The sequence below is a fragment of the Tachysurus vachellii genome, chromosome 2 (genome assembly GCF_030014155.1).
Source record: "Tachysurus vachellii isolate PV-2020 chromosome 2, HZAU_Pvac_v1, whole genome shotgun sequence".
Lineage (NCBI taxonomy): Eukaryota > Metazoa > Chordata > Actinopteri > Siluriformes > Bagridae > Tachysurus > Tachysurus vachellii.
In genome coordinates this window covers 39,022,787-39,047,135 of record NC_083461.1, presented here as the reverse complement: position 1 = coordinate 39,047,135, position 24,349 = coordinate 39,022,787, and the positions used below count along the sequence as shown (strand labels likewise).

Genomic DNA, 24,349 nt, shown 5'->3' with positions numbered 1-24,349 from the left:
AATTTTATTAAGAGTCAAAGAATTTTTCTTATACGTTTTAGAGGAAAATGTCATAACCTGAAATACTTACATTTGAAAAAGTAAAAAAACTAGAAGAGTTGAAGTGAGTTGATGTGAGAAGAGACGATTGTTTTATTAAGTTAAATGTCATATACTGTAAGTTCACACCAACTCAAATCAAATCAAATTTTATTTGTCACATACATACTGTACAGGGTACGACATGCAGTGAAATGCTTTAAGCAACTGTCCGGTATATAAGAATAAAAAGGGAATGCAATTTAGGATAAAAAATAAACCAAAACCAAAAGGAGATAGATAAATAAAAAGTCTAAACTATATAAAAAAACTATATAAAAACTATATAAAAGGGGGCACGGTGGCTTAGTGGTTAGCACGTTCGCCTCACACCTCCAGGGTCGGGGTTCAATTCCCGCCTCCACCTTGTGTGTGTGGAGTTTGCATGTTCTCCCCGTGCCTCGGGGGTTCCTCCGGGTACTCCGGTTTCCTCCCCCGGTCCAAAGACATGCATGGTAGGTTGATTGGCATCTCTGGAAAATTGTCCGTAGTGTGTGATTGCGTGAGTGAATGAGAGTGTGTGTGTGTGTGCCCTGTGATGGGTTGGCACTCCGTCCAGGGTGTATCCTGCCTTGATGCCCGATGACACCTGAGATTCCCGTTACCCGAGGTAGTTCGGATAAGCGGTAGAAGATGAATGAATGAATGAAAACTATATAAAATATGAAAGTATAAATAGATAAATAATGTTTATACATATGCATAAATATACATAAATGTGTATGGTTTTTAAAGTGTCCAGGTGCAGTATGGTGTGTAAATAGTGTATAAAGTGGCACTGTGCTGTGCAAGTCCAGAGTTAAAGTGTCCATGACATTCCAGAGTTAAATTGTCCAGTACTAGATCCTGGGTGTTTCCTGATGTAGACTCCGAATGACCTGTGCAAAGAAGCTTCTCATTCTCTCTGTGTTTGCTTTCAAGGAATGGAAGCATTTCCCTGAACGCAACAAAGAAAAGAGTCCATTGTTGGGATGGCTGAGATCTTTTATAATCTTCCTGGCTCTGGTCCGGCACCGCATGCTGTAGATGTCCTGCAGGTCAGGGAGCTCGGTGTGGATGGTACGTTCAGCTGACTGCACCACCCTCTGGAAGGCTCGCCTGTGATGCTACCCTTCAGGACACTCTCAATGGTGCAGGTGTAGAAAGTCTTTAGCATAGTGAGTACAGCAGAGGGCTCAGAACACAATCCTGGGGGGCTCCAGTGCTGAGGGTGAGGGTGGATGAGGTGTGTTTGCCCACCCGTACGACTTGTGATCTGTGTGTCAGGAAGTTGGAGATCCATTGACACAGAAGCAGGCTGTGAATGTTAAATCTGTATAAATAATAGCACACGCCTAACCTGCTTTGTGATGATGAAAAGAAAAGATAAAAATTGTATTAATTGAATATTTCACAGATGTTTTTAAAAATGAATTACATCCATGTTTTTATATTGGATTTGTATTAGTATTTGTCACGGTTGGCGCACCTGCCCCGCCTCCCATCCGGCAACACAGAGAAGCCTCTCCGGAATACTAGTCACTTCCGGACTACACATTCCATCACCCATCACGCAGACTAATTACTTCGCCACCTGATTCCTATCAGCCTGTGCCTATAAATAGTAACTTGAACTTGAACTCTATGCAAAGTCTCGATTTGCATTAGCAGTCATTCTGAGCGTTTCCTAGTGTGTCTTAGTTCCGGTTTTTGATGTGATGATTAGGTTTTGAACAATATTTTTGTAGCCAATTTTTGTAGCCAGGTAGCCAACAGCAGTAAAGGTTTTTATTAATATATAATCATTCAGTACATTTCTCTGTTGCTTGAAGCTAAAACATGAGATGTTCCTCTTTGATTCAGTGGAATCTGTGTACTGATCATCAGCTCATGTCACTTTCTCAGTGATGTGGTTATAGGGGTCATTAAACAGGATCTACATATTTCTACACAATCAAATCTAAAGTAAAACAAATCTCTTCAAACATAAAAGCATGCTGTGGTTCTTCAGCTTCAGGCAGCTAGCAGAAGTTTAAATGTTAAATGTTGCTTAAGCAAATTTTACTGACTGCAAATCAACAGCTTAGTTTTTGATTACGACACAATGTTCATTAATCAATATCTTTGGATGGGATACAGTTTTCCTCACTACTGGAACTGGTGCTCAAAGTCACAAAAACCATGGCACGGTTGCAGAAGCTCTTAGTCATTGCCCTATGGACGTGTCTTTCTGGAATGACGGTCTGTGGCAAGAACACCTGTGCAAGTGTAGTGCTAATTACTTTTGGACGACGCATGTTCAACTTAATTTGAAGGCCATAATAAGGCAAATTATCCCCTAGCACCAACCCCTGTAGGTCAAGATGAAGGTTTTTTGTAATGAGGACATTGGACTTGCTGTCTTCGTGTAGGTAACTGTTGTTCCATTGTGCAGTTATGTGTGCCATCTCTTTAATATATTTTCTTCCATTTGTTATTGCTTCACGATGCACCTTTTGCTTCAGCTTGGTCATCTTTCTGTTAAAGTGGTCAAGCAAACAGATCTCATCTATGTGACCAGATTCTCTCTTCTGTTGCGTGGCAGTAGAGCAAATTCCGAGATCCTCAATAATGCCACAGTAGTCCCAGCCTGAGTCTGTCCAGCACCAGGAGTATTTAAGGCCATGGGTGTGACAATGGTGATCGGATCGGCACGGCTCATTCTTATACGTGACATCAGGTGATGGAGAGCAGTAGTCCCACCCTTCATCTGTGTAGCACATGTGGTATGACTCTGACTCGTCTCTGGAACACTCACCTGTGCACTCATGCAGATATGAACCTTTATGTAGGTGTTTGTGTTTCACTATTTTGGGTGCCACCTTTCCACAGTAACCCCAACTCCCAGTCTTTGTATAGCACCAGTAGTATTTCTTACCATGCAGGTCACAGGGATGGTCATCTTTACACTCGTTGCCTTTATAGTCAGTGTTATTCTTTAACGAGCAGTAATCCCAGCCCTTTTTAGTGTTGCACCAGTAGTAATTCTCTCCATGCATGAGGCAAGCATCTTGACACAGCCTGTACTGGGAAGTGTAATGATTTTGTAAGTCTTCCGCTTCCTGTGTCCAGCAGAGTTGGCTGAGGAAAATGATGCACATGAGGATCAAGGTGATTTTTAGTCCTTCACTCATTTTGATGTTTTACTGCAGAGAAAAAAGAAAAGACGACAAAAACACATCATAGATTTACTATCTCACCTTCCAGTAAATATTAAAGTAATAGATAACATCTTCTGTTCATATTACGTAGCCAGTTGCTAAAATATAAGTTATTGTGGTGTTTTAAAAAATGGTCATGGCTCCTTTAAGAGATGCACTTGCTCCTCTTGCAATAAAGTTCACGGATTTTGAAGCTGTGGGTTAAGTCCAGAGAAACCATCTTTTTCACGGTGTGAGAGAACTTAGTTTATTGTGCTCGCCGCGAGTTGGTGATTGTTTTGACACTTTTGGATTGTGTGCGCGTGCAAAGAGTGAATCTCGTGGTGATTAAACTGATTAGGTACGTAAACATAAACTCGACTCTGGGACACGACTCTGTACTACATTTAACAATTATTTATTTAACACTAAATATAAAATTGAAATAATATAATAATAAATATGAAAGTGCAAAACAACATTCAAAATTTTGCGGACACGCGTTTTATCAACTGGCTAGTGATCCTGCAGACAGTGACGGACCACGTCTTTCTCTCATTTCGGCCTTGTGGCACGCGTGTGGCCGCTCGCAGTGTGAAGCGCGTCCACACTATTCTCCGAGACGCACTTGACGGCCTTCTGTGCATACTGTGGATTTTTTATTTTTTTTGGACGACCTAGTTAAGGCGGTAGGGTTTCCCAGCTTAGGTGGACCGCCCGAACTGCAAAGTGCTGCGGGAAACTCTGAGTATTTGTCACAGTAACTGTATTGTACGGAAGCGTATTGCATTTACTTGAGTAAAAAAAAAATCTACTCTGTTTTTCTGAATTAACGACTTAATTTTTCAGGAAAAAAAAATTTTTACTCTGTTTTTCTGAATTAACGACTTACTTATCTCAAAATTATGAGATAATTTTTCAGGAAAGAAAAATTTTTTGCTCTGTTTTTCTGAATTAACGACTTAATGTGGATTGCGTGGAAGTAAACATGTCCCGCCTTTCAAGTTTAATCCGGTTGTTTTATTTTACTTTGGGTTTGAGACATTGGGAGATACTGCTGTCTTTAAGTAATATAAATGGTGTTGTTATTAGTGCGTCAACTTTGCGCAGACACCTCAAGACTTTGCGCCTGTTCAGACGAAAAGAACATTCTGATCTGCTTGACGTTGCTGTGTTTCTATATCAGTTGAACCGATATGGTATACTTCACGGTAGCCGTATCACCATTCGTGAAAACCCGTCGATTGCACCATTCATGCAGATCCCATATGGTTTGAGTTTATCATATGAATCAACATGCCATAAAAAGTTCGGGCCTGGATTATGATACAAACGTCGCCGAAGACGATTCCGGCGCCTCAGTTGCACTCCATGGAGATCCAGTATTTTCAACAATTGCCTGATTGTCTCTTGTGTCACCACATAGCCAGCCTGAATGCATTTCAGATGCATCCATCTTATATCCGTGAAGCATACCATATCGGTTCAACTGATTAAACTTGAAAGGCGGGACATGTTTACTTCCATGCAATCCACATTAAGTCGTTAATTCAGAAAAACAGAGCAAAAAAAATTTTTTCCTGAAAAATTATCTCATAATTTTGAGATAAGTAAGTCGTTAATTCAGAAAAACAGAGCAAAAATTTTTTTTTCCTGAAAAATTATCTTATAATTTTGAGATAAGTAAGTCGTTAATTCAGAAAAACAGAGCAAAAAAATGTTTTTCCTGAAAAATTAAGTCGTTAATTCAGAAAAACAGTAGATTTTTTTTTACTCAAGTGAATGCAATACGCTTCCGTAGTATTGTACGATTTTTGTGTTGTTTTGTTTTTTTTTTTTGCAAAAAGATCAGCAAATTCATCTAGATTTAAGGCCTTTGCCCTCCTTGACTTAATACTTACACCTAAATTGCTTAATCTGTCATCTGACATTGTGGACCTGAGATATGTTTTCACCAGATTTAGTGCAGAAAAACTGTTCACAAGAAGCAGTACTAACAGGGATTGAAACTATCTAACATAGTTTAAAAAGCTCAAAGAAAACTTCTTTATAAGTTTCAATGAATAATGCCAGCTCTACTACACTGGAGGGTTTCTGTTTGCCACTCTGTATTTTCCTTTCTAAAATTCTTCTGAACTGACGTAGTTCATACACAAAGTCCTCAATATTTGATTCATACATTCTAGCAAATGGAAACAGGGACTTTCCTTTGAGAAACACATGACCTCTCCTCCTGTACTATTCCTTCACTCTCAGTCTCTCCAATAGACAACTCTTCCTGCTCTCTCTCTGCAGGCTCTCTGCTCTCTCTTGCTCTCTCCACACCTGAACCATCTGTCTCTGTCTCACTGTCTACCTTATCTTTTCTTTGGAAGAACGACATGATGTCCTTCTTTCTCTTCATTTTGGTGAGAATTAGGGATGCACCGATACCACGTTTTCTCCTCCGATCCGATTCCGATACCAGAATTTGCAGGGCAGTCGCTAGTGGGGTGAAAGGTGGTGACAATTACAGGGCCCCGCACTGCCCAGGGGGCCCCACAAAATCAAGCAGCTATACTATATAGGCCCCTGTTCTGTGAATAATTCTAATATTAATAATAGTCGTATGCCACAGATCTTAATGAAAACCACAGAAACATACAATTTGATATAATTAGTCTTCCAAATATCAGCACGTCACCCCTCCCTAAAAATGGTTTAGTCCGATACGAGGTATTTTTATTAATTATTCAGTCAATGAAAAACATCTGAGGGACCCAATAAATCGTAAGTCCCACCCTAGCTTGTGAAAAGGACCAATCAGTGTTGACGCGGAAGCTGAAGTTAGAGATGATCTTGGTGGAAGAGACGGAGACTGACTGACTGATTGGAAATGATATGAAAACATAAATCAGGGTACCAGAAACGCCATGAAAAGAAGGAGAGGGAGGCCAAAAGAGCTGCTGTATCCCAGTCGATCAAGACATTCTTTACGACTAGTTAGTGTTGTCTTTACGCAAAAGAAAAACTGGATATGAGCATGACGCATGTCGCAAGCATAATATTGTATAAAACGCTTATACATATAAATGTAACATTATGTCACGCATCTGTCTGCTGATGATGCCTTTAATCATATTAGAGAAAACACACATCCAACACTGCTCTTGGATGGATATATTTAAAATATATTATGCAGTACCAAATAATCTTTATTAAAAATTAAGAAAATGAGTAACTTAACTGAAATTCTCTTAACTTAATGAACTTAATTGCTACAATTTCTGTTTTCTTTACATTAATTTTGCTTAATTTTCTTCATCGCTTTTCTCTTCACTTGCTTTTATCTTTTTTGTCACTCTTTCCTCACTAACATCTGCCGGTCGTTTTAATAAAAACCTGTCCGGTCGGCATATCAGATGTGGTGTAGTCGCACAAGTTCAAATTTTTTAACGGATCCAACGCTTAAAACGGATCTGTAATGCCAACAGATGGTCGGCACCTCACACAGCCCCTTTGCGACTCTCTATAGGAAATGAATGACTTCCGGTTTATCGGCCGTCGTTTGTCATGTGCAGTGGAAAGGTGGCTTTATGTGTGTGTGTGTGCATATCTGTGCATATGTGTGCGTGTGTGTGTGTGTGTGTGCAGTTTACTCTGAATATTGTGGATTTTGCTTGATTTCTGATTACGAGACTGTTTATTCAGTAGGAAAAGGAAGCAACGAAGCTGAACTCAAGCAGCAAAAAGTGCGTGCGTGTGTGTGTGTGTGTGTGTGTGTGTGTGTGTGTGTGTGTGCACCTGCATTTGTCTTGTTGGGGATCTTTGTTTCGGCGGCGGCAGCTCGGATGCTCGTATCTCAAAAATTTGCTCGTATCTCAAGGCAAAAATTTGATCGAATCACAGCTCATATCTCAAAAAATTCGTATGTCAATGCACTCGTATCTCGAGGTATCACTGTACTTGCATTCTTCCATAACGTGCACAGTAACACTTTATTTTAGGGTCATTTAACTAGTTGCTTATTAGCATTAATGTTAATAGAATATTGGTTATTTATTAGTACTTATTAAGCACATATTAATGCCTTATTCTGCATTACATTATTCTACATTCTTAATTGTACCCAATAACTAAACTTAATAACTACCTCACTAACTCTTAATAAGCAGTAAATTAGGAGTGTTACACATACACAGATAATTTGATGACCCCCCCCCCACACACACACACACACACACACACACACATATACACACTCACTCCCCTGAAATAAAAAAAATCCTCTATAAAATGTTTATTATAATTATTAAGTTTATTATGTTTATTACAAGCATAATTATGTTTATTATGCTTTTGTGTTACTCAATGAAAGAATCAATTAATGTTCTACTTACAATTAAATCAGTCAAGACATCATTTTAAAAGTGTGTATTACCTTACATGCATGTCTGCTTATGACCAAACAAAATGTTTATTTATGTTTTTATATGATATAGTGTATATATATTTCCCTATATTTCCAATTAATTCCCGTAAAGTTTCCAATTTTGAATATTTCCAAAATTCCCCAGATTAAGTTCCCGTAGAAACTTAATGTGAAATTTACCTGAAACTTTCCGCCCCTTTGCATCCCTAGTTGCAGTGCCCATCTTCTGCACTCTACCTGTCTCTGTTTCTGGTACAGAAAGAGCTTTCAGCAAGTTGAAGCTTGTCAAAAACTATCTCAGGTCTGCGCAAACTCAAGAAAGGTTTAATAGCCTTGCCTGACTTTCAATTGAAAGCCAACTAAGCAGACAGCTGGACTTCAAAGACCTCATAAGTGACTTTTCCTACAAAAAGGTCAGACAATGGGATTTCGGTTCATCCTAGGTAAAGTGACGTAAAAGGTCATGAAGGGTTAATGATCAAACCGATATACATATAATAATCATTCGTATAATTTTCATAGTTGTTTCAAAGTTCATTACTGATTGAAATTTGTTTATTGTTTGTTCTCCATTTGTTTTTATCTATAATGTTGTATTTGAATATTTTGCTTTAACTGATGTTCAGTAAAAACCTTTATTTACATTTATTTGTTATCTGTTTTGTTATATTTTAAGAAACCCCTATTAGATTACATGTGGGCCTCCATGCTCATATATTGTACAATAAATTATATTAGTGGGGGGGTGTGGGGGCCCACATCAATATTTTTTCAGGGGGCCCCCGAATCCTCTAGCTACGGCCCTCAGAGTTTACCAGTATCGGCCGATACGATACAATATCTGTGTTCTTTTCTACCTTTAAAACTAAAGAATGTTAACAACTCGCTTAGTTATTAAGATTTATTTGTTTCTGGCAAAGAAATACAAAAATGCCCATATTACTGGATGAAAAATGAAAACACAAGAAACCTTAATAAGTATTAATGCAGTAGCAAACAGTACTTTTAACAGTTAGTGGTATAACAATCTAAACTATATATACTGCAATTATTAAATTAAATTATTTTCTGAAGAAAAAGCAATATTTTAAAGTGAATCTTAAATTAGAAACTCTTGAAACACAATGCAAAATGTTTTAAACAGTAAACCTTGAAAAAAAAAGTGCAATGCAACATTGCAACAACCGACGGAACAACCATGTCTAAGTATATACAGTAGACGTCACCAATGACATAAACCAGTTTCAGGATTTGCCCCGACTTCGCCACGTAGGGTGTTTTCACACCTAGTTCGTTTGAGCCTTCCAAACGCTCTCGGAGCGGTTCAGTGTGTATATGTGAACAAACCATGTGATCTGAGACCCCTTAAAAGGACCCAGAAGCGAACCGGTACTCAGACCACCTCCGTTTCTGGAAAAACTGTCCAGCATCAAAATAAGGTTTACAAAAGATGCGCCCGAAGGCACGGGTTGAAGACCCAGTCAGTGACGTCACGATATGCTCATTTGTTTAAAGTCATACCTACGTAATCACCATCACCAAAATTGTACATTTTTTTACATTGAAACATGAACAAATATATAGACCGACCTACAGACCCTTTTTTTTTACTGTTACTTTTTTACTGTTACTAAGGATGGACTGATTCATTTATTTATTAATCTGTTTGCTTCTAAAACTAATACGTTGTTTGGTTGTGTGAACATTGTGTGATAGCGCTTTCACCAGCAGAGGTCCTCATCGAGCTCTGGTTTAAAAAGCTTCGGTTTCACTTCGCCATCACTATTTTTATCCCTTTTCAAACTGCCACAAACTAACAAATGGCCAGGTTGAGATTAGCTGATCTAACGTTATACATTTACATATACATTACTTCTGTAATGCATTTAATACAAATACAACATATTAACAACTTTACTCACCTCTATATTTCCTTATTTGCTTGAAGTCTTCAGCTTTAATATTCACACAAAACTTTCACCAACTTCTGAGTAGAAAAAATCTGCAGATGAACGTTCTACGGTACTGTTGTGTTCCTCTTTAAACAGTCCCTCTAGAAAATGTGTGGGTTACATTTCTGTTCCGCGTTGTGACTGTCTAATAACGGATGTAAAAAACAACGATCGCCAAAAAAAAACAGTTTTGTAAAAATGATTTCACACTCCACATTTAGGTGGGCCACAAGGGGGTCCAAGCTTGTTGTCACAGGGGCACTAACAAACCACCCCCCCCCCCCAGTTACAGTAAATCATATTTAATAAACCAATCCAATTTAAATGTTTAAATGAACATGTATAGTCACACCATTGTAGCAGTGTTACATGCAGTAGGCTATAAGGTAAGTAGTGATTGTTTATTTGAAGTTTACTCAAGTGGAAGAATGTAAGTAATAAACTTACATCTACTAGCACTATGCATTATATTGTGGAAAAAGTAGATTATCTTAATATCAAAACCTTAATTTTTCTCTGGACTTAATGATAAATACATGTCTGACCTTTGGAACGAACCAAAAAAACTAGAAAATGACGATTTACGGGGGGGCACGGTGGCTTAGTGGTTAGCACGTTCGCCTCACACCTCCATGGTTGGGGTTCGATTCCCACCTCCACCTTGTGTGTGTGGAGTTTGCATGTTCTCCCCGTGCCTCGGGGGTTTCCTCCGGGTACTCCGGTTTCCTCCCCCGGTCCAAAGACACGCATGGTAGGTTGATTGGCATCTCTAGAAAATTGTCCGTAGTGTGTGATTGTGTGAGTGAATGAGAGTGTGTGTGTGTGTGCCCTGTGATGGGTTGGCACTCCGTCCAGGGTGTATCCTGCCTTGATGCCCGATGAAGCCTGAGATAGGCACAGGCTCCCCGTGACCCGAGGTAGTTCGGATAAGCGGTAGAAGATGAATGAATGACGATTTATGGTGATTTTATATCTTTGCCTACATTGACACTGATGCATTAAGAGGAGGGGGTCCCCTGTACCAAGATGGCGGCTCAGTTGACGCATTTGCTGCGTATACAATGTACTGCCGTATACAAGGCGACATCTAGTGTTTATATCTATGGGGAGAAGAGATAAAAGCCCCGCCCACACTGACAATTGATTGGTTGACTTACCGAAACAGGCCAATCAGGATGCTTTGTCTTACATGTGCTTAATGACGCACACACACGCAAGGTCTCTCGCTCCCCATCCCTCTTTGCCGTGCGCGCGCACACTACAAGGTTTGGAAAGGAACAAGAGCGCGCATGTGCGACAGAGACTGCGCTTCAAACCTTGTAGCGCGCGCGCACGACAGAGAGGGAGGGAGAGCGAGAGACCTTGCGTGTGTGTGCGTGTGTGCGTCATTAAGCGCATGTAAGACAGAGAGCATCCTGATTGGCCTTTTTCTGTAAGTCAACCATTAAATTGTCAGTGTGGGCGGGGCTTTTATCTCTTCTCCCGAACCGAATGAATCAGTGTATCTTGAATCAGGAGCGTCATCATGTCCCATGGCAGAGGGAGAGAGCCCCAAAAAAACACAGTATAAGACACATTTTTACACCAGACTACACGAAAGTGTCCCCCTGTCTTATAAGCGTTAAACATAATGACAGTGTTGCACACTGTAAAGTTTGTAACAGTGACTTCAGCATTACACATGGCGGGGTAAATGATTGTAAAACACGTGTTGACGTGACTTCAACGTTTCTGCTCATGTACATGTTTTTCAGGCCAGCTAGTTGCCAAGGCTACCTGAAAACATCAAACTCCTTAAACCTGTTTAAAGTTACAATGGAATATAAATAAAAGCAGTTTACATAAATAGTATAAGCAGCTTATATAAATAGTAAAAGTCATCTACATATTTTAATATAATTAACAAATAATTGGGTAACACTTTACAATAAGGTTCATTAGTTAACATTAGTTTACTACATTAGTTAACATGAACTAATAAATAGGCCAAGGCCTACATATAGACCTTTGGCTTGTAGGTAAACAGTTATTTTATTCATTCATTGTTCTGTTATAGTCAGCTGTATTTCGGTATACAAGTAGTCATGTTCTGTGGTGAAATGTCATCCTTGTCCTCCTTTCTTTTCTTTTATTTTTGGGGGTGGGGGTGGGGGGAAACAGAACATACTTTTTGCAGGTTGGGATGTCTGCATACAAGATTAATTATTAACCACACAGAAATGATTGTTTCCCTCTAGAACTAAAATTTTGTGATAAAATACACGATAAATACACTATAAAAACATTAGAAAGTTTGAAGAAAATTATAACGCACCCACCTTTACCCTCCACTTTGAGAAGCCTCTCACACCAAAAAGACCGTTTCGCTTTTGATTTTAAACCAAAAACCATTTCTGCGCTCTGATTGGCCGAGCACTAATCCGGAAAACAATTAGTTTCCTGTTCTGGGGTGAACTTGATGTATTTATAGATGTTTGTACAGAGCTGCTTTTTCCATGAGCAAAAAAGTGTGTGTGTGTGTGTGTGTGTGTGTGTGTGTGTGTGTGTGTGTGTGTGAGTGTGTGTGTTTGAGACAACATTAATCATGCAAAATGTTTTAACCTATATATCACTATCCTAGTTTTACATATTGTTGGTACATTAACAGATTAAAAGTTGAGGACTATCTTGGTTAAACACAAAGAAATAAGTGATATTCAGAAGTTGATCTGGATAAATGAAATGTAATAAACATTTAAAGCACAGACATCATGTATATGAAGTAGCATGTAGCCTCATTTAGCTCATGATCTTAATAATGTTTCGTTCCTGATTTTTCATTCCGTGCAAAAAACATCTAAATAATGCTAATATTAAATGCTCTAAATTTGCTAAATAATCAGCCACATGGAAGTTGTGAAAGAACGTCTCAACAGTTCTTGCTAATGCTAATTCCATGCTAACTCTATTCTAACTCTATGGCCATCCTAGGACCTGGAGAACTGTCGCAGTTCATTTCGTTTTATTGTAACTGAATAATAGAAATTGGACATTTTGAACAATATTTTTGCAGGTAGCCAACAGCAGTAAAGGTTTTTATTAATAGATAATCATTCAGTACATTTCTCTGTTGCTTGAAGCTAAAACATGAGATGTTCCTCTTTGATTCAGTGGAATCTGTGTATTGATCATCAGCTCATGTCACTTTCTCAGTGATGTGGTTATAGGTGTCATTAAACAGGATCTACATATTTCTACACAATCAAATCTAAAGTAAATCAAATCTCTTCAAACATAAAAGCATGCTGTGGTTCTTCAGCTTCAGGCAGCTAGCAGAAGTTTAAATGTTAAATGTTGCTTAAGCAAATTTCACTGACTGCAAATCAACAGCTTAGTTTTTGATTACGACACAATGTTCATTAATCAATATCTTCGGGTGGGATTAAGACACAGTCATCCTCACTACTGGAACTGGTGCTCAAAGTCACAAAAACCCTGGCACGGTTGCAGAAGCTCTCAATAATGGCCCTATGGACGTGTCTTTCTGGAATGACATTCAGTGGTAAGAACACCTCAGCAACTATGGAACTCTTGTGTTCTTCACGATGCATGTTCATCTCAATTTGAAGGGCATAATAAGGCAAATTATCCCTTAGCACCAACCCCTGTAGGTCAAGACAAAGGTTATCTGTAGTGATGACATTGGACTCGCTGTCCTCGTGTAGGTAACTGTTGTTCCATTGTGCAATTATTTGTGATATCTCATTACTCCATTTTCTTCCATCTGCTATTGCTTCAGGATCCCACTTTGGCTTCATCTTGGTCATCTTTCTGTTAAAGTGGTCAAGAAAACAAGTCTCATTTATGAGACCAGATTCTCTCTTCTGACTCGTGACAGTAGCACAAATTCTTTGGTCCTCAACAATGCCACAGTAGTCCCAGCCTGAGACTGACCAGCACCAGGAGTAGTCATGGCCATAGGTGTCACATGGCTGATCGGCTCGGCATGGCTCACCCTTGTACGTGACATCAGGTGATGGAGAGCAGTAGTCCCACCCTATATCTGTGTAACACCTGTAGTATGACTTTGACTTGTCGTTGGAACACTCATGCAGATAATATGAACCTTTATGTAGGTGTTTGTGTTTCTCTATTTTGGGTGCCACTTTTCCACAATAATCCCACCCCCCAGTCTTTGTATAGACTGTACCAGTAGTAATTCTTACCATGCAGGTCACATGGATGGTCATCTTTACACTCGTAGCCTTTATAGTCAGTGTTCTTCTTTAACGAGCAGTAATCCCAGCCCTTTTTAGTGTTGCACCAGTAGTAATTCTCTCCACGCATGAGGCAAGCATCGTAACACAACTGCTTATACTGGGCAGTGAAATGATTTTGAAAGTCTTCCTCTTCCTGTGTCCAGCAGGGTTGGCTGAGGAAAATGATAATGAAATGAGAATGAACTGGTAAATGTAGATGATCTACAGACGTTAGTGTTGTCTCCTAAAGACAGAAGAAGAGCTGTATTTATAGCAGCTTATCAGAAGAGGAGAGTCTCACTCAGCCACTCCTGGGTCCAGATTCTGTGGTATTTATTTATTCATTTATTTATATGTAACCATTAAACTTTTTAATACTTTCCGTGCTTTAACTGAGTAAACTGACTGTTTTTCTGTTGAAGATTGAAGTTAAACCTCAGTTACAGTAAATCCAGACCCACAGGCTCAGTTCCAGGTGATTCATTAGTGCTGTGTAAATACTGTCTCTTGTTCAATCTGCCTTGTCATGGTTAGAATAAGAGTTAAAATCATTTGTACCAGAAATGTCAGCAATTTTATTAAAAGAGTTAAAGAATTTTTCTTATTCATTTTGGAGGAAAATGTCATAACCTGAAATACTTACATTTGAAAAGGTAAACAAATTAAAAACATGTGAGAAGAGACGATTGCTTTCAAAGACCCAGAGCTGCTACGTCCTCATTCACTGGCAAAAATTCAAGTTAAATGTCATATACTGTAAATTCACACCAACTCACCAAGAACTGGGTGTTTATTGACTCTGTGTAAATAATAGCACACGTCTAACCTGCCTTGTGATGATGAAAAGAAAATATAAAAATTGTATGTATTGGATATTTCACAGATGTTTTTAAAAATTAATTACATCCATGTTTTTATGTTGGATTTGTGTTCGTATCAGTTCAGAAAAAAATATCTTTCCCCACAAGAGACAAGTTTATGCACATTGAGGACTTCAATTGTATCACATTGTCAAGAAAATATTTAACATTTGACATTTAAAGTTAAATCTTGGTTAAGCACCAAGATTTAATTCTGAACAAGAGACATTCATTCATTCATTCATTTTCTACCGCTTATCCGAACTACCTCGGGTCACGGGGAGCCTGTGCCTATCTCAGGCGTCATTGGGCATCAAGGCAGGATGCACCCTGGATGGAGTGCCAACCCATCGCAGGGCAACAAGAGACATAATTCATCTAAATATTGATCATCTTAAATGCTTTTAATCAATAATAATCAGCCATGTGAAAGTTGTGAAAAAACATCTCAACAGTTCTTACTAATGCTAACTCTGTGGTAACTCTATGCTAACTCTTGCTAATTTGCTAATCCTAACTCCATTGCCATAAAATGACCTGAAGTCGAGTTGAAGAAGATTCAAATTTAGAAAAGTTTATTTTGTTTAATTGCAAAAAATTATTAGGTTTTGAACAATATTTTTGCAGGTAGCCAACAGCAGAGCAACAGCAGAGAAGTGTTCTGCTCATTAACACTCACCTGCTGGATGTAGAACCACAGACGTTAGTGTTGTCTCCTAAAGACAGAAGAAGAGCTGTATTTATAGCAGCTTATCAGAAGAGGAGAGTCTCACTCAGCCACTCCTGGGTCCAGATTCTGTGGTATTTATTTATTCTAATGTTTTCTTTTGGAATGGGGTGAGGGGTTCTGGGGTGTGTGGGGCAGTTTGTTGGGGATTTTGACCTGCTGATGTTAATAATATCTTAAATGTAAGTATTTAAGTTGTTCAGAAAAATCCCTTTTGTCTTGTTTTTGCCTCATAAGGAAACGTTTTAATACTTTTCATGTTTTAACTGAGTAAACTCAAACTTTTTCTTTCTGGCAAAAACTCAAGTTAAACCTCAGTTACAGTAAATCCAGACCCACAGGCTGAGTTCCAGGTGTTTTATCAGCGCTGTGTAAATACTGTCTCTCGTCTGATTTGCCTTGTCATGGTCAAAATAAGTGATTTAAATCAGATGTACCAGAAATGTCAGCAATTTTTGTCATAAACTAAAATGCTTACATTTGAAAAAGTAAAAAAACTAGAAATGTGAGAAGAGATGCTTGTTTTCAAAGCCCCAGAGCTGCTACGTCTACAATCACAGGCAAAAATTCAAGTTAAACCTTATTTACTGTAAGTTCACACCAACTCACCAAGAACTGGGTGTTTATTAACTCTGTGTAAATAAAAGCACACGTCTGACCTGCATTGTGATGATGATGAAAATAAAAAATAAAAAATGTATGTATTGGATTTGGATTCATATCTGTTCAGTTTATGTATGTAAGTGTGAAACATCAGACTATCAACATCCAGGATAAATTATTAACTCCGCAGAAATGATCAGCGGAGTGAAATATGAAAGAAAATTTCCATTGTTACATCCGGCTAATGCTAACTGTATGGCCATCATAGGACCTGGAGAACTGTAGCAGTTCATTTTGTTTTATTTCAAAAGAATGATGTAGAAACTGTACATTTTGCAGGTAGCTAACATCAACAAAAACATTTATTAATAGATAATCATTCTGTACATTTCTCTGTTGCTTGAAAACAAAGCATTAGATGTTCCTCTTTGATTCAGTGGAATCTGTGTACTGATCATCAGCTCATGTCACTTTCTCAGTGATGTGGTTATAGGTGTCATTATACAGGATCTACATATTTCTACACAATCAAATCTAAAGTAAATCAAATCTCTTCAAGCATAAAAGCATGCTGTGGTTCTTTAGCTTCAGGCAGCTAGCAGAAGTTCAAAAGTTAAATCATTGTCTGCAAATCAACAGCGTATTTTGTCTTTAGCCACAGTTTTGTCCACGCCTAACAGGAATGTTGCCGTAGCTCACATCCACAAAAACCCTGGCACGTCGACGGAAGCTCTCAGTAAAAGCCTTACGGATGTATCTTGCAGGAACATCTTCATTTACTGGCATTAGCACCTGGGCCACTGTAGTGCTCCTTACATTTTGGCGAGGTATGTTCACCTGAATTTGGAGGTTGTAGTAATGCAGATTATTTCTGTTCACCAGCCCCTGGTTGTCAATGCGAAGGTTTCTTGTTGTGGTGAGGGTCCCAGCCTGATTGCGCAGGAAACCATTGGTCCAGGTTGAAATTATGTTTATTATCTCGTTCCTCCAGTTGCTTCCATCTGCTATTGCTCCAGGATTCGGCTCTGCAGTAATCTTGGTCACCTTTCTGTTCCCAAGGTCAGTCTCAGTACAGATCTCTACTATATTATTAGGTTGTCTTTTCCAACGTCCAATGGTTCTGTAATTCCTACCGGTCTCAATAATGCCACAGTAGTCCCAGCCTGAGTCTGTCCAGCACCATGAGTAGTCATAGCCATAGGTACCACAGGAGTGATTGGATCGGCACGACTCATTTTTGTACGTGACATCAGGTGATGGAGAGCAGTAGTCCCACCCGTTATCTGTGTTGCACCAGTAGTATGACTCTGACTCATCATATGAACACTCGTCCCTGCACTCACTATGATAAGTCGAACTTATATACAGCGCTGTTCTGGGCTCCACTTTTCCACAGTAATGGACCTCCCCAGACTTTGTATTGCACCAGTAGTAATCTTTACCATGCAGGCCACAGGGATGGTCATCTCTACACTCGTTGCCTTTATAATCGGTGTTTGGTGTTAATGAGCAGTAATCCCAGCCCTTTTTAGTGTTACACCAGTAGTAGTCGTTTTCATACAGTTGGCAGTCATCATAGCACAAGTGATGATCCGTGGAAGTTCTATAATTTAGATCTTTGTTCGATTTCTGTGTCCAGCAGAATTGGCCAAGTAAAATGATGCACATGAAGATCTGGGTGATTTTTTGTCCTTCGCCCATTTTGGTGTTTTACTGCAGAGAAAAAAACACAAAAAAACACATCATAAGTTTACCATCTCACCTTCCAATAAATATTAAAATCATATCATATAATACATACATTTTATTACATGCCACCATTCACCAACTCTGAATGAGCTGTTGCTATAGAAACGATAATCAGCTATAACAAGCGCATTAATATAAAGCAGTGATTTGCAGCTGCGCTCGTGTCAGAGCTGCTGTTATAGAAAATAAACTAAATACATCACAGGATAGTTTCAGAAGCTGAACTGGTAAAGGTGATGATCTAGAATTAGACTTTTACTGCATATAAAATCTCACTTCTGCTCATTAACACTCACCTGCTGGATGTAGAACCACAGACGTTAGTGTTGTCTCCTAAAGACAGAAGAAGAGCTGTATTTATAGCAGCTTATCAGAAGAGGAGAGTCTCACTCAGCCACTCCTGGGTCCAGATTCTGTGGTGTTTATTTATTCTAATGTTTTCTTTTGGAATGGGGTGAGGGGTTCTGGGGGTGTGGGGGCAGTTTGTTTATTAGGGCAGTTTCAGTTTTTTACATGCTGCTGTTAATAATAAATCCACATATATAACCATTATAAGTTGTTCAGAATTGTTTAGTTTTTCTTGTTATTGATCACATCAGAATGCTTTGTAATACTTGTCTTGCTTTAACTGAGTAAACAGTCTTTTTTCTGTTAAAAAGTTAAACCTCAGTTACGGTAAATCCAGAGTTATGGGCTGAGTTTCAGGTATTTATCAGCACTGTGTAAATACTATCGCACTCCAACCTGCTATGTGATGGTGAAAATAAGAGGTTTTTTTTTTATGGGGAAAAGATCAAATCTTAAAATGCTTACATTTTAAAAAACAGAACAAACTAGAAACATGGGAGATTATGCTTTGTGTTGAGGTTTGTTTCTTGTTCTTTTTTCCATAACACAACTAGTTGCTTAAATGAGAACAGGAACTAACCTTTATTTATTTATTTATTTATTTTTGCATGGATGTTGTGTGAGAGGGGGGCACGGTGGCTTAGTGGTTAGCACGTTCGCCTCACACCTCCTCCAGGGTCGGGGTTCAATTCCCGCCTCCACCTTGTGTGTGTGGAGTTTGCATGTTCTCCCCGTACCTCGGGGGTTTCCTCCGGGTACTCCGGTTTCCTCCCCCGGTCCAAAGACATGCATGGTAGGTTGATTGGCATCTCTGGAAAATTGTCCATAGTGTGTGATTGCGTGAGTGAATGAGAGTGTGTGTGTGTGCCCTGTGATGGGTTGGCACTCCGTCCAGGGTGTATCCTGCCTTGATTCCCGATGACGCCTGAGATGGGCACAGGCTCCCCGTGACCCGAGGTAGTTCGGATAAGCGGTAGAAGATGAGTGAGAGAGTGTTGTGTGAGACCAAACCATGTGTTTTTTCAGAAGTAACATGATCAGTTGTACTGGTATAAAAGCAATAAAACAGAAGATGAACTGTTGAGGTGGAACACAGGTCTGCTGTTCATTGTTTTCTTCTAGCAGCACAACCCTGAGTATTTGATCTTCTACTTCAGAGTAGCACACAGGCACAGCTACAGTATCTCAATAAATTAGAATGTTGTGTGAAAAGTTCATTTATTTCATTCATTCATTCATTTTGTACCGCAGCGTTATCGGGCATCGAGGCAGGTTACACCCTGGACGGAGTGCCAACGCATTGCAGGGCACACACACACTCTCATTCACTCAAACAATCACACACTACGGACAATTTTTCCAGAGATGCCAATCAACCTACCATGCATGTCTTTGGATTGGGGGAGGAAACCGGAGTACCCGGAGGAAACCCCCGAGGCACGGGGAGAACATGCAAACTCCACACACACAAGGCGGAGGTGGGAATCGAACCCCCAACCCTGGAGGTGTGAGGCGAACGTGCTAACCACTAAGACACCGTGCCCAGCGTGAATCAAATTGAGAGACCATTTTGATGGCTCAGGAAACATTTGTTTTAAGTTGATTTGCTGATTGATGTCACCATATTCAAATTTATTGAGATTTCTTGAATTGATGGGTTTTTGTTAAATGTGAGCCAAAATCATCACAATTAAAAGAACCAAAGACTTAAACTACTTCAGTCTGTGGGACTGAACTTATATAATACACGAGTTTCACTATTTAGGTTGAATTACTGAAATAAATGAACTTTTCCACAATGTTCTAATTGATTGAGATGATTGTATATGATTAAGCCTTAATCTCAATCAGAGGTCTTCTCACATTTCTTTCTCACATCCACAAAAACCCTGGCATGGCAGATGAAGCTCTCGTTTAAAGCCCTACGGACATTTATCTCTAAAACCTCTTCCTTCTGTGGTATTAGCATTAGCAGTTTTAAGCAACTATTTAAGTTGTTCAGAAAAATCCCTTTTGTTTTGTTTTTGCCTCATATGGAAACTTTTTAATGCTTTTCATGCTTTAACTGAGTAACTTGAACCCCAGTTACAGTAAATAAAGACACTAAGTTCCAGGTGTTTATCAGCTCTGTGTAAATACTGTCGCTCGTCCGATCCGCCTCGTCATGGTCAAAATAGTCCACACGGACTCTACAAGCACTGGGTGTTTATTAACTCTGTGTAAATAAAAGCGCACGTCTGACCTGACTTGTGATGATGAAAAGAAAACATTTAAATTGTATGTATTGGATATTTTATGAATTAAATCCATGTTTTTGTGTTGGATTTGTATTCGTATCAGTTCAGTACAGCACTAAGAAAGTTTATTTTACTGCATCTAACATATTCAGTCATGTTAACCAGTGTGTATGCACTAAACTGTGATTGCACTAAACTGTCTTTGTAAACTCTGTTTATTGTGACAGCAGGTGAGATTAAATTAAATCCAATTAAATAATGAAAACTACTATAGTGGGCTTATAGAAATATATTTTCATTTGTAAAACATTCTTTTGTGGGAGTAACAGATACAAAAAGCAGCCTTGCAAACAATTTGAACACTAATAGCATAACATTGTACAACCTAATGAGTGCTAAATTCCCTGGATTTGTGAAAATTCTTTGCAGTTATTTTTTTTATAAAATACCTTCTATAACCGTCTTTGCGGTTTTCCGCCGAATTAACGTTATAGATAAACGCCTCAAGCTCTGACTGCGCGTGCCTGTGCTTCTCCGTTCAAATAAAGCAGACAGCTGATGACTCAATTTTGAAAGACTACAACGCAAGCGCGTAAAAGCAAAGTAAAAAAATTCGCTTTGGGTCAAACTGATAAATAATTTTCTTTCCCATCGACGACACGTCCTGCATTTTAACGTAATTTTTATTGTTTATTTTTGAAAGTAAAAATTATACTTATAGTTTTAGGGTGGCTGAGATCACAGACAGGGGGCTGGAGCCACCCTAAAAAAGGTCTAGAACCGCCCCTGGTCACCATACTTAACCGTATGTCACGTCACTTACATGTGATGTTTCACCTCACACAATACAACTCACCTCGAGACAAGTCAGGGCTTATTTCCAGATATCCGATAACATAGTCAAATTTTGTGACAAAGGGAAATTCTCCACTGAGCCAATAAAACAGAAGTATGCCCAGACTCCAGACGGTAGCAGGAATGGCCATGTACTCGCCACCGATCAGCCACTCTAGAGGTGCCTGAGTGTAAAAGACAGAAAGAGCACCGAGAGCAAGGTCACAAAATCATTTTAAAATATTCTCCACTGCATTCATTGTGATTCTATCTTGTGTAATTATCGTAATAATATTTGTACGTTGTGTCGTTTAGCAAAGCCCCACAGCCAAAGTCAATCAGTTTGACTTCCAAAGTATCAGATTCTCAGCCCTGATGTCACAGTGAAACACTCCACGATCACGGCAGTGACGAGCCGCTCGAATCACCTGAACCATGATGTCTCGAGCCTGTGATTCAGACAGAGCACGGAGATGAAGATTGATGAAGTCATTGAAGTCCATAAAGGGACTGAGCCTTTCCATGACCATGGTGATCCGATCGCCCATGTCAAACCACTCGAGCAGCTCCACAATGTTGCTACAGACAGGTGGCTGGTCACCATCTTCAATAGCACCACCTCTGTGCAGGCACCTCCTCCGTCTCTCTGGGCTCAAATTAGAACAGACAAATGTGACTGAACGCTGATAGTAAAATATGTCATCATTCACATCAGCTTACCCACAGATACCATACTGTCTGTGGTGAAAATCTCCTGTCTTATAATCAAACCTCTATTCATCTGATGGAATAGGAAGTAAAATATGTTTACTTACTGCAGTGTTAATGTCATTTCTGAAGATGGCGTCCTTGCCAGCATATTTAATGGCGACCTGTACACATACACGAGTCACAATTAGGATGTTCTTAATTAGTGCAAATCCTCAGGCATTATATAATGTGTCGACAGGCTTGTAGATCCTACACACATAAGAACGTTTACCTTTTTCCCATCTGCAATCCGGACTCCTTTGTAGACGGCACCGAAGCCTCCCTTCCCCAGCAGCTTTGCCTTGGTGTATCGCGAAAGCAACACCGCTGTTCAACAGACAAATATTCAGTTAATTAAAACTGAATAAGGAATGAAAGGGCATCGTGTCTTTGTAGTCTTTGTCCACATGTTGGAGTGTAACATACCTTCTGGGTCAGCATGCTGCTCCATATCAGGAGGCTGGAGGTCAGGGATCTCCTCAGTCAGTGAGCAACATTCTGACTGCTGAATCTCTGAAACCACATCATGGCTGGTTGATGTCGTGCTGCTTTGGTCATCACTAACATTAGCATTTGCTAATTTAGCTCTGTGCAGCTTCTTGAGCTCTAGCAGCCATTCGGGTTCTGCATTTTTTTGCGGTTTGCAAGACAGCTACAAGACAGACACAGAAAGTACATTAGGGAGGAGGCTGATGCTTTGCATTTAAAACCTAGAAACTGTTTCAGAATTAGTAATAATCTCTTTTTCTTTAATTTACCAAAAGAAGCCATTCAATGAAGCTCCTTGTGAATCTGTCAGGGAAATCAACGACTGCCCTAGTGATGACCTCACAGTATTCATAGACATCATCAGGATGATTTGATTGGACCAGATTTCTATTAGTCAGCCTGGTAGCCGGATACAATTTGAAGATCTAAGAGAGACAAAAGATTCGTTCATTCAATCTCAGTGGTTAGTTTTGACTGATCAGTTCCCATGAAAAAGAAAAGAGGATAAATTCCAACCTGGAAGCTTGGCTGGGCTTTTCCTGAGGTCAGCCACAGCACGTACTCGTATGTCTCAGTTCTCAGAAAGGGTTCAAACAAGGCTAACATGCCATATGGCAATCTGGAAGCAATAGAACAATGTGTCAATAGCAAGTCTAAATAAACCATCTCTCTCTCACACACACACACTTATACAACAATACCTGTCACAGCCGATCAACTCAAACTGTCTACGTGACCCCAGCTCCACTTCCGCCACCACGTGGCAGATATGTGCTGCGAACATCAGTTTTCTGAAGGCTGCAGATTCATGTGAGGATCAGGACACAGTGCAGTTACATACATAATACATGACATAATAATAGAAAAATACTACTATTGTGTATCCATACCGAGATCATCTCCCATCTTAATCACAGCTTCTCTCTGCTCGTCATCCGGTGCAGCGGAGCACAAAAGTCGAGCCAGAGGAAGGCACCACTCCTTCAACGTCTGGACATTTCTGTCCTGTAGCACAAATTAACATGTTATTTAGCACGATACTGGCAAAAACAATGCAAAATTACACGTTCACATTCATACACACGCTGATACTGGTGTGTGATCTACTTACTTCAACTGGTTTCTTCTGAAGCAGGTCGTAGACCTTCAAGAGGAGGGAGGCGACTTCGCACATCATCACTTTCTGTAAAAGAAATATCATTAGCTTACACGTCTACTGTAGGTGTTGGAGATGTAGCTTAAAGGTGCGGTGCACGATGTTTGAAAAATGCTTCAGAAAACCGAGTCGGGCCGACAAACAAAGCAAATGAGTAGCCAATGAGCAGAAAGGGGCGTGTCTTGTCAATATGCAGCAGAGAGAGTGTTCAGTGCGCATGTCTGACATTAGCAGAAAGCGATTGAATCATTGACATGGCGGATACCTGCCGTTACCTCTGCCTCGGGTTCTAGGTGTTGAATGTCGTATTCTGCGTGAAACAGAGCTAAACCTTTCACGGTACAACACACAGTACTACACAAACACATTTGTATCACCATAGTATTACTCATTGTGTTCATTTATTGCTAAAAATATCCCCTCGGCCAGACGCCCCAGCAGGTTCCACCATAATAGTTGCTTGGGTTACGTATGTATGTGTGGGGCGGAGCTATCAAAACAGGGGTGACACCCATTTGGGTTAGGGGCGTGTTTGTTTTGGTGATTGGCTTTCAAACATCGCACACCCCACCTTTAACTCTGTGTAAATAATAGCACACGTCTAACCTGCTTTGTGTTGATGAAAAGAAAAGAAAAAAAAAGGATGTATTGGATATTTTACAGATGTTTTTTAAATGAAATTTGGATTTAGATTTGTATCTGTTCAGTTTATATATGTACAGTGTGATACATCAGATTATGAATATTCAGGATTATTAA

At 39.5% G+C, this 24,349-nt stretch overlaps 3 protein-coding genes across 3 annotated transcripts; all 3 read right to left on the bottom strand.

The window, feature by feature from the left end:
• Positions 1 to 1,833: 1,833 nt before the first annotated feature.
• Positions 1,834 to 9,676, bottom strand: LOC132861012 (uncharacterized). Its single transcript, XM_060892348.1, has 2 exons — positions 9,570 to 9,676; positions 1,834 to 3,242 (listed from the first exon to the last, which is right to left on the bottom strand). The coding sequence occupies exon 2, from the start codon at positions 3,228 to 3,230 to the stop codon at positions 2,169 to 2,171; it is 1,062 nt and encodes a 353-aa protein (XP_060748331.1). The 5' UTR covers positions 3,231 to 3,242; positions 9,570 to 9,676; the 3' UTR covers positions 1,834 to 2,168.
• Positions 9,677 to 16,358: 6,682 nt separating this feature from the next.
• On the bottom strand, positions 16,359 to 18,227 carry LOC132841984 (uncharacterized). The gene is made up of 2 exons (XM_060864653.1): positions 18,073 to 18,227; positions 16,359 to 17,740 (listed from the first exon to the last, which is right to left on the bottom strand). The coding sequence occupies exon 2, from the start codon at positions 17,726 to 17,728 to the stop codon at positions 16,679 to 16,681; it is 1,050 nt and encodes a 349-aa protein (XP_060720636.1). The 5' UTR covers positions 17,729 to 17,740; positions 18,073 to 18,227; the 3' UTR covers positions 16,359 to 16,678.
• A 3,574-nt stretch (positions 18,228 to 21,801) lies between these two features.
• On the bottom strand, positions 21,802 to 23,340 carry LOC132858526 (protein transport protein Sec16A-like). The gene is made up of 8 exons (XM_060888912.1): positions 23,325 to 23,340; positions 23,136 to 23,232; positions 22,951 to 23,053; positions 22,704 to 22,859; positions 22,372 to 22,597; positions 22,178 to 22,272; positions 22,011 to 22,067; positions 21,802 to 21,846 (listed from the first exon to the last, which is right to left on the bottom strand). The coding sequence occupies exons 1-8, from the start codon at positions 23,338 to 23,340 to the stop codon at positions 21,802 to 21,804; spliced, it is 795 nt and encodes a 264-aa protein (XP_060744895.1).
• Between the last annotated feature and the right edge of the window lie 1,009 nt (positions 23,341 to 24,349).